Source organism: Lactuca sativa, chromosome 8 (genome assembly GCF_002870075.4).
Source record: "Lactuca sativa cultivar Salinas chromosome 8, Lsat_Salinas_v11, whole genome shotgun sequence".
NCBI classification, from domain to species: Eukaryota; Viridiplantae; Streptophyta; class Magnoliopsida; order Asterales; family Asteraceae; genus Lactuca; species Lactuca sativa.
In genome coordinates this window covers 34828581-34839488 of record NC_056630.2, presented here as the reverse complement: position 1 = coordinate 34839488, position 10908 = coordinate 34828581, and the positions used below count along the sequence as shown (strand labels likewise).

Genomic DNA, 10908 nt, shown 5'->3' with positions numbered 1-10908 from the left:
TAATAGGTATTAATTACATCTTCAGCATTTAATAAGCATTAATTACTTTCTTAAAATAACTAAAATGATTGGTCCAGAATCAATCATACAGACACACAATAGATAGTGAAAACATTTGAACCTAACTCTCTCTCTCTCTCTCTCTCTATATATATATATATATATATATATATATATATATATATATATATATATATATATATATATATATATATATATATATATAGAGAGAGAGAGAGAGAGAGAGAGAGAGAGGGGTTGTTTACTTATGCAACTAAGTTTAGTCATTTTTTCAATTTATGCAATAATGTTATTTTTATACAAAACACAATGTTTTAAATTTGGTCCAAATTATGCAACTTGTTAACCTTACCACTCTTAAAATTTTAAATGATGTTATATTTCAATGGAAACCATGTGATCGTTTAAGTGGAAAATCCACATGTATAACTGTCCATGCTATTTCCCTAAATAATCAAAATCTATCATTTAAAATCTTAAGTTGTTATATTGTTTTGAGATTGATACGTCGTCATCGTCTTTCTCGAGCTATTATACCAATTTTCATTGTGATGTATTCTCTGCCATGGTTTATCTTTGTTCTGTCTTTCTCTTGACTTACAATTTATCCAATCATATATCTCATATATTAAGGGAATGGTTGGAGGACATTTTTCATTTGAAATTTACCAATTTCTACTTATTTGACCCTATCAATTATGGCATGTATTATAGAGCTCTCTTTTATTTATTAAGACAAGATTAAGAGTTAAAAATGTGAAAAAACAAATCATGTGCCGCTCTAACAATTTGTTGTTATATATTCTTCAATTTCTACAATCTTCAATTGCTAACAACCAACGTACAAGATATGAAATGATAACAAAGTTACAAAAATATAATGAACTATATAAAATGTTTTAAAAATACTCTTGAACTAAAAAATATGAAATGGTAACAAACTATCATTTTTATTTTTAATATATCACTATTGGAAGAAATTGAAAGAAAGACTATTGAAGATCACAATAACATTTTAAAAATAAAAGTCAAAATTTATTATCTTTTGACGATATTTTTTTAGTTTAATGGTATTTATATAATAACGGACAATGTTTAAAATTTAACCCTAAATACGATTTTAGTTTATGTTTGTGAATAATATTTTTAATATATTTACTTTCTATATTTGAGTAACTTGGGCTATTTACTTTCCACCTCGGTTTCATCACGTTTTCCGTCATCGCAATTCGCACAACCCCAACGAAAGTTGCAATACAATCGCCACCGCAAGTAAGAAACCCCAAAACAAAACAGAGAAGAATAGCAGCACGAAAACCCAGTTGTGATCGATTATCCCTTTGTATATATATATATATATAAAAAAAAAATCTTCTTACTTGTTACAATTTGGGGATTTGGGTAGACCTAAGTAGGGTTTGGTTTTAATTCATCAAAGAATTCAATGGCATTGAGAGCACCTGTTGCAGGGTTAAGTATCGCTTCAACAACATCAGCTTCAATACAGGATTCTTCTACCAAAATTGGATTTTGCAGGATTCCAACTAACAAGACATCGTTCTTTGGTTCTGGAGGTAACTTACTGATTAATATAGTCAGACCTATTTCAAATTTTATGAATTTTTATCAATCAGGCCGAATGAATATGAGCAAAAGTCCTTTTAATCATTTTACATTTGTCTTGCAGTTGGAGCCCTAAATGTTACATTACGACTAGATCACCCTAGAAATACAAGATGTTATGGGATCCGCATGAATCTTTTTGATCGTTTTGCACGAGTTATCAAGGTAGAAATATTGGGATATTATTATTATTATTATTATTATTATTATTATTATGTCATATAGTTTTTGGCATCCATGAACCACAATACTTGATGTGTTTTAAATCGTTGTTTTTGATCTCTAGTCCTATGCAAATGCACTTGTTAGCACCTTTGAAGATCCAGAAAAGATCTTAGAGCAAGCTGTTATTGAAATGAATGATGATCTTATAAAGATGCGTCAAGCTACAGCCCAAGTACACATTTATTTATTTATTTATTTATTTATATATATTTATTTACTTTTGGATATGAAACTAATTTCATGATTGTGGTTGTGAAGGTTTTGGCATCTCAAAAGCGGTTGGAGAACAAATATAAAGCTGCTGAGCAAGCTTCTCAAGACTGGTGAGTAATTTTATAAATGTTATTTATTTTTTATTTTATAATCTTATTTAATTAAACTTTTAGGTACAAAAGAGCACAACTTGCTCTTAGTAAGGGAGATGAAGATCTTGCACGTGAAGCTTTAAAGAGGCGTAAATCTTATGCTGTAAGTAAGACTTCATTTTATTTTATTTTTTAAGATCTATAAATCAGTCATAATGCTTTTGATATTTTTTTATAAAAATAAAAAATGTATCTGTCTACACACAGTGTTATTTTATAGGACAATGCAGCTTCTTTGAGGACTCAACTTGATCAGCAGAAAGGTGTTGTGGAAAATCTTGTGAATAACACTCGGGTGTGTGTCTCCTTATTTTCATATATATCTTTCACTTCTTTTTAAATATATGTATTTTTTTCAAATTCTAAGTGTATATATTTCCACATTGTTGTTGTTCAATCTTCTCTTAACAGATTCTAGAAAGCAAGATACAAGAGGCTAAGTCAAAGAAAGATACTCTCAAAGCACGTGCACAGTCAGCAAAGTTTGTTTTCATCCTTAATTTTTTTTTCTTGAAGTTAATGTAATTGAGGACTTATAATTTTTTTTTGAGTAAATTACATGAATGGTCTCTATGGTTTAGTGTAATTTACGCGTTTGGTCCCTAACTTATTTTTTTAACTCGGAATGTCCCTTTTGTTTGTTTTTGTTATGCGCTTGGTCCCTGTCTTACCTAAAAAAACTATTTTTCCCTTGATTTTTTAATTTATTTAAATAAACACACCCCCAACCCCACGCCCATCACCTTATTTTACCTATCCTACAATTTTTTTCTATTTAAATAATAATCTTTTTAGGTAAGACAAGGACCAAGCGCGTAACAAAAACAAACAATAGTGACCAAACACGTAACAAAAACAAACAGTAGGGACTTTCTGAGTTAAAAAAATAAGTTAGGGACCAAGCGTGCAAATTACCCCAAACCATAGGGACCATTCGTGTAATTTACTCTTTTTTTTGGTATAGAACTGCAACAAAAGTAAGTGAAATGTTGGGGAATGTGAATACAAGCACTGCTCTTTCCGCATTTGAGAAGATGGAAGAAAAAGGTTTCCCTTTCTTTCTATCTTAAAACAAAGAAAAAGACATGAATGCCCTTGTAACTTTTTTTTTTTTTTTTTTTTGATGTTAGTTATGACCATGGAGTCACAAGCAGAAGCACTTAATCAGCTAACAAGTGATGATCTTGAAGGAAAGGTAAATTTTCTTTTTTCTCTATTAACTCCTTTTTGTTTAAAATAAAATAAAGAAAGCAATCCATATTTACTCATTTACCCTTTTGCAGTTTGCAATGCTGGAGAGCTCATCAGTTGATGATGATCTTGCAAGCTTAAAGAAGGAACTATCTGGAACCACAAAGGTATTTTTATCTATTTTCTTTCCTAATCCTTTCCTTTTAAACATTAATTAATCACATTATCACCCTTCATACAAAATCAGATAAATATGCATGTTACCCTACATTATTTTACCATAAGGGCATTTTTGGGATTTTACAGAAAGGAGAGCTTCCACCAGGGAGAACATCAACGGTTTCCAACTCAAAAGCAGCATATCCATTTCCGGATGTTGAAATAGAGAAAGAGCTGAATGAATTAAGACAAAGAACTAGGGACCTCTAGAATCAACATTACTTCATCATCAACTTCATATTTTCTTTGGAAAATGGTTACACATTAAATTCCAATGTTACCCTTTGTCAAAATTACAAACTATATATCTTAGTGTGGGACTTTTTGTTTATGTGAATTTTCATCACTTTATTTTATGGGGTTTTATAATTTATTTTCTATCTATTTACAACACAACAATATTTGTTGTATCATACACATTAAGGGAGGAAGCAAATCATGCATGCTTGTATTGGGGTGTTTGGATGTATTTTCTGTTATTTGACAAACAATATTATTATTTCTTTTTCTGATTTTTAAATCAAAATGTGTTGTAAAAAATGTAATTTTTAGTTATGATTGTATGAGAAGAATGACAGTGATTATAAGGAAAAAAAGGCGACATTTTTCTAAATAATGGAAGTTAAATGTTATTGTGTAATCGTGTAATGAGAATGCAAGGGCAAATAGGTCTTTTTCACTATAGTCAAACGTCCTTCCAGAATTACAACTCTAACTGCACACATTTTTCCTTTACATGATATCTCAAGAGAAGTTGTTTTTATAAAATCGTTTGATTTGAAATCTCTAAATATTATTAAAAGAGGAACATTATGACATCATTTAAAACAATAGGGGCCGTTGATTGTGTTTTCTTTTTAGGTTTTACACCCTTAGATCAATTTGCTTACATCACCTTGATCAAACAAGAAGTCAACCCGTTATATTAGGAAATTAAATATAGGAATTGAATGAAAATGATACTTGAATTCTTTCCAAACTTACAGCTACAAAATTGGTTCCTTATTAATGTAAACTTTAAATTTAGGCTCTATTTTCATTCAAAATTGCTTTCCAAATATATTATATGTTGAAATCTCAGAAACTATTAATTTCAAATTTCAAAAGTCTCGAATGTTATTATGAACCAATACATTTTCAAGCATGATATCTTCTATTTTAAGTTTAAATGAGATTTCAATTGATTACCTGCTAATTTCATCATATTGACTTGTATATATATTTCAAACCTTTTTAATAATCGATTTACACAAACATTATGTCATAATTCCTCCGCAGAAAACAAATGCAAAAAAACTTCAACCTTCCCATCAGTCTGATTAGTCGAATAAATGTATGTACTTCTTCCTTAAATCCTTTTAATCTGTAAGTTTGATATTGTTTTCAAATTTATACATTTTCTCATTCGTATGGTTCTTTGTTGAATACTTATAATTTGGATGTATAATATTGTTTTTGAATTTTTTTTTTGATGTTGTGTTTGGTTCTCGCTTCCATCTTTTTAATCGGTAACTATCATCTTATTTTCGAAAACAGTAAACTCAATGTTAAAATTAGATGTTATATATAATGAAATTATGATGTTACATGTGTGTGTATACCTTTGTAAAAAATCAATAGACAAGACAAGAGATGACATGACATAATAGAACAGACGGGTTGTACAAAAGACATGAACGCTCTCATTAGAAAGTTTTTTATGTCTCCGGTAGTAACAGAATAAGAATAAGAAATATACCTTCTCAACAATTGATGTGAGCTTTAAAGTTAAATATAAGCATGTTGTGAAAGATGAAAATAGGCTCCCGTATTCTTTGTTCAAAAAGAATCGGTACCATACATGGGTAGGTAAAAATGCACGGTATAATAGATGTGTGTACTCAACTAGAGTCAGCATTTGACCCTAAAATACCAAAAACGCCCCTCAAAACCTTCTGGAAAAAAAATCAGATATACTCAAGGACCAAAAATGTAATCTACTCTAAACTTGAGTAAAAAAAAGAAAAATGTAAATTTTGTTGTTATGCTATATGTTTTTTAGTTTTGGTTCAAAGGAAGAATGGTCATTTAAAAAAAAACTAAAACTAGGCTGTTAATTTAGGCAATCATAAAAGTTTTATAAAACATTGAAACAAGGTCCAAAAACTACAACCTGATTCTTTTAGGGACCAAAACCGAAAAAACCAACTAAACACAGGGACCAAATATGTAAATTACTAAAAATAAATGAAAAAACTTTTGTCAATGTGTTGTCAATGTGTCGGGTTTTCCCAACCCGAAGATGCTAGAGCCAGTTCAACATGTGTATGTGATTGCGGAGGAGAACTCATGGGAGTTGCTCTGAAGCTGAAGGATGTGTCATCCTATCAGCATGGAAGGGATAGAGTTGGACTCAGAAAGGGAGCAGGTTAAGTCTCAGCAGTGAATTCGGTGAAGGATATGTCTGACAAGGAAAATGGTAGCAGTGTGGTACCGGGTCGGGATCCTGAAGGTTCAGGGTTATATCTAGCTCGTAAGAGTCAAGTGATTGTTCTGATCTGGAACGAGTGAAGTATCATGGAGTGATACTCGGTTGATAAGTGTGGTTATCAGAGGATGAAGCCGGTGGCCGGCTTGAGGCGGTGGTCAGGACACCGCAGGGGAAGAGTTGGGTTTCGGGTTTCGGTGGTAGTGTTTTGAGGAACCTGGTTTGGTTAATGCCAGGTGGTGCATTGCGAGAGTAGTTTCTGGAGTAGTGTTGCCGCAGGCTTCAAGGGCAAAGCCTAATCTAAGTGGGGGAGAATTGTAACATCCCGAGTTCAGGAGTGCAAGTTCAGGGTTCAAAGTGAAAATGTGGATGGTCAACTCGGCGAGTCCATGGGTAGACTCGGCGAGTAGGGTCGCGATTCTGGTCGCGTGTTAAGTGACCAACTCGGCGAGTCGGTGGCTGGACTCGGCGAGTTGGTGCTGTGTGGAGAAAACCCTAATCCCGGGGGTTGAGCCGTATATAAAGAACATAATACCCTCTCCCCATCCTCTTTACTCTCCCTTGAAGTCCAGAAACCCTAATATTCGTTTGTGAGAGAATTAAAGAGCATTTGGATCTTGAAGGAGTGTTGTTAAAGAGATCTTTGAAGATTTAGAGGCTTGGAGCAAGGGGCTTTACAAGGTTTTGGCTTATTCTTCTGTTGGAGTCTTCTCTTGAGGTAATGATTCGTTGCTTGCGCTGTTATCCATCTAGATCTATCATTTGTGGGATTTTTGGGAGTATATCTAGTGCTATCTTGAGTTTGGAGGTTGGATATGAGGTTGCTACCTCAAAGTCCCTGTTCAAGAGTTGTTGATGAAGCCTTTTAGTCCCAAACCCTAGCCCTAGAGTATATTATGCTTAGATCTCCTTGGATTCACGTAAAGTTTGCCACTTTACATGATGGATGGATTGAAGAAGAATAGATCTATGGATTTGAGACCCTGCATGGCTTAGAAAGCCTCTATATGGGTTAAGAGCTAGTGGTACTCGGTGCGGCGGACCAGTCACACAGTAGACCCGAAGTGCATGGTTGTTCTGTTCGTTTATGATATGTTATGCGTGGTATATGTGGTTGGTATTTTGGGGGTATCTTACTAAGCTTTCGGGCTTACAGTTGTGGTTTAATGTTTTTCAGGTGCTTCAGGATATCGTGGCAAGGCGAAGGCGTGATCGTACCGCTCCTCATGTTCTTGTTTTATGATATGGTTCTGGGAATACTCTGATAATAAATGTATTGAAAACCTTTTTGTAATAACTTAATGAAACTTGGTGGTTTTTGAAAAGTTTAAATTAGCTTGGATTTTTAGAGTGTTACAAGTTGGTATCAGAGCCTTGGTTTGAGTGAATTGGAGGAACATTCGTGTGAATCCAGTCTCAAATCAAGGAGAGTTTTCAAAAGATAATTTAAAATGGTTTTCAAAATAAGTAAAAGAGGACGCGGAGGTACGATCAGCCGGAGCCAGTAAGTAACCCCAAATTACCATACAAAATAATTGTTTTTGAGATATGATAGAACAGCATGTTAGTACTAGGCTAGGGATCTTCAGGAATTGCATGATAGAGTTGCCTGATTTATGATGCCTGCTAGCCTAGGGTTTCTTTCTGTATGAGATTTCCAGTGTTCCTCTAGGAGTGAGGGTTGAGTGCTTGTTATGCCTGTTCTTCACTAGGGTGTTGTGGTGATATTTGATATAAATATGGGTAGGAGTGGAAGATAGTATGGGCCCGTACTATTGAAAGCACATGACTTATACGCGTATCAAGGAAGTCATAACCCCTAGGGCTGGGTTGAGAGTCGGTTCCCGGGTTAGTGGGAGGTATCTGATGTTTTGCAGTATTTTCAGTATGGTGGTTACGAGGCATGCTGGGAGCGGATCCGGATCAGGATCGGGAGCAGGAAAGGGCGGTTAGGGTGGGTCAGTACTGCCCGAGGTTATTGGTCAAATGAGCACAGACGAGTTGGATGCTAGGATTCGTGAGATCCTGCATGATGAGGTTGATGCGATGTTCTGGGCTGAGTTGCCGGAACTGTTTGGGTCAATCAAGACCGCTATGGTTGAGTATTTTGATGAGCGTTATGCAGATCTTATAGAGACAGCTGCCGCGACAGCTACAGCGGCTGTAGCAGCGGTAAGGGGAGGAGCCGGTAGAGGTTTCCAGTATCGGGACTTCGATAATACGAAGCCCACTACCTTCGATGGAGTTCAGGACCCGATTGTTGCTATGAGATGGTTGTCAGACGTGGAGGGGTGTTTCTTCACGTGTTCATGCCCTGCTGATCAGAGGGTGAGGTGTGCTCTGAACCTTTTGAGGCTTAGGGCGAAGGATTGGTGGAGGTTGACCACGGGATCATATTCTGATGTGCAGCGAGCTGCGGTTCTTGGGAATAGTTCAAAGAGATGTTTAGTAATCGCTATGTTCCGCGAGTTGAGAGGGAGAGATTAGCTCAGGAGTTCCTGGAGCTGAAGCAGGATTCGGAGTCGGTGACGGAGATCACCAGGATGTTCACTGAGAGGGCGATGTTTTGTCTTGAGTTTTCTTCGGAGCAGGCTCAGATGTCCTGATATTTGAGTATGCTGAAGAGGGATATCAGGCAGTTTGTGTCTACGCAGAGGTGCGGGACCTTGTTAGAGTTGCAGGAGGCCGCCAGGCGGCGTGAGTTGGAGATTGAGTTGCAGTTGCGAGAGCAGAGGCAGGCTCCGGTGCAGTCGTATCCAGCGCCGAAACGGTCCAAAACCGTTGATTCTAGATTGGGAGATCAGAGCAGCCGCACTTGTGGGAAGTGTGGGAAGGGTCACACCGGAGTTTGTAGGTCCGGTGGTGCATGCCGCAAGTGCGGAAAGGAGGGGCATTATGCGAGGGATTGTCGACAGACAGCCCCGGTTCAGGATTTGAGGATTTGCTATCACTGCCATCAGGTTGGACACTTGAGGGTCAACTGTCCACAGCTTGCTACAGGACCGGTGCAGGCTCTAGCACCAGCCACTTTGAGGATTACGGGTGGAGGTCAGGGTGGAGCGGAGCCCCCGAGGGCTCAGGGTCGTGCTTTTCAGCTTACAGCAGAGGAGGTCAGGGCAGTGTCGGATGCAGCTGCGGGTATGTTTCCTTCTTGATATTTTGTTATCTTGTGATTATTATGGAGTATTGTATATCTGCCAGTCTCGTTGTGTGATTTTTTTTGGTATTGTATTCGCTTGTTCCTTGAGGGTTATGGTATGGTTAAGGGTTTTGGTACTGGGAGTTTCGTTGGTTATCACCCACGGGGACTATTAGTGGGAAATCAGGTTTTTGGTCTGAATGTCGGGTAGCATCTACAGTCTGAGGAGTGGTTAGCTGAAGGTCGGGCTTCTTTCAAGTCCGAGATGATCAGTGTTGATATGTGATTTTGTGAAGGTTGCTCGTTCTAGTGGGAATCAGTTCGCATGTAAGGGAATGTGTTGTGTAGGGTTGTTAAGAGAGGTCGGTTGTGACAACCCAAGTTTATTCCGTTACATTACCCCGTTACCGTTAACGGAATATCCCACGTTATAAAAGTTCCGTTAATTTGAGGTCGCAAAATAAATAAATTTTTTATTTTCTATGTCGTTATTAGTCGTAATAAAATAAAGTAAAAGCATGTAAATTACATTTCCATAATAATTTGGAAAAAGTTAATTTTATTACGACCACTAAATTGGGTGCGACCAAAAGCCCCGTGTAACGGCAGTATCGGGTAAATTCCCGCTGAGCTCCAACTCCAACCCATATATAAGGGGGAATGGACTTCATTCCACCCCTTTTCACTCTCTCTCTATACTCTCTCTCATAAAAAGTCCGATTTCGTCTAAAATCCGCAACCAAACGCCCCCAAATCGTAAGTCTCCTTACCCTAGCTTGTTCTAAACATCGGGGATTGTTGTTATACCCCAAAAATCGGACTTAGAAGCTGTTAGGAGTTTACGGCCTAAGAGCCTCCTTAGGCCGTAAACCCCTAAAAAAAGGCCAAAATGACCCAAATTTGTCCCTAAAAGCTTGGAAACTAATTGAGGATTTATCCTAGGAGTGTTTGCACCTCAAAACCATCATTTTTGGGACATAAAATAGGGTTTACGGCCCAAGCACATGCTTAGGCCGTAAACACCCTCCAAACTTGTAAAATCATGTCCAAAACACTCCCAAACCACCCTTAGGCTTAATACATAAATTAGGGGATTGCTATTTCGGGTTTGGAACATTTAAACACAATGAAATGAGGGGTAAAAAGGAGTTTACGGCCCAAGCACATGCTTAGGCCGTAAAAACCTCCAAACCATGTCAAATGGTAGTTTTAATCCCCCCAAATGGCCTTACACTTCATTATAAATCACTAGGATTAAAATAAGGGCTTTAAACTTCCATAAAATCAAGGGGTAGGAGTTCACGGCCGTGAACTCCCATAGGAGTGGTTCATGGGCCGTAAACTCCCATTTGGTCCCTTTAAAAGCCTTAAATCCATTCATACAATTTAGATTTGGACCTAGAAAAATTCCACGATCAATATAAGGCCTTTAAACATCCTAGAACCCCTCACCATGAGTTTACGGCCGTAAACTCATGGGGAGTTGTCCCAGGGCCGTAAACACTATGTATAGAGTTTACTCTTGGAGAGTAAACTCCATTCCTAAGCCATTCACACCCTTAAATGTTACCCGGGACACCCCAAACACTTAACCAAAGTGTTTTCCGCTCCTTAAATGTTACCCGGGACACCCCAAGTCTTTACTTGACACCGAGCAC

The 10908-nt window shown here is 37.0% G+C and overlaps 1 protein-coding gene across 1 annotated transcript; it reads left to right on the top strand.

The window, feature by feature from the left end:
- Positions 1-1209: 1209 nt before the first annotated feature.
- Positions 1210-4113, top strand: LOC111878441 (probable membrane-associated 30 kDa protein, chloroplastic). Its single transcript, XM_023874942.3, has 11 exons — positions 1210-1595; positions 1709-1809; positions 1931-2041; positions 2128-2192; positions 2256-2337; positions 2455-2529; positions 2646-2716; positions 3199-3281; positions 3365-3429; positions 3518-3592; positions 3732-4113. Exons 1-11 carry the CDS (start codon positions 1466-1468, stop codon positions 3852-3854), a joined length of 981 nt encoding a protein of 326 aa, XP_023730710.1. The 5' UTR covers positions 1210-1465; the 3' UTR covers positions 3855-4113.
- Positions 4114-10908: the final 6795 nt, after the last annotated feature.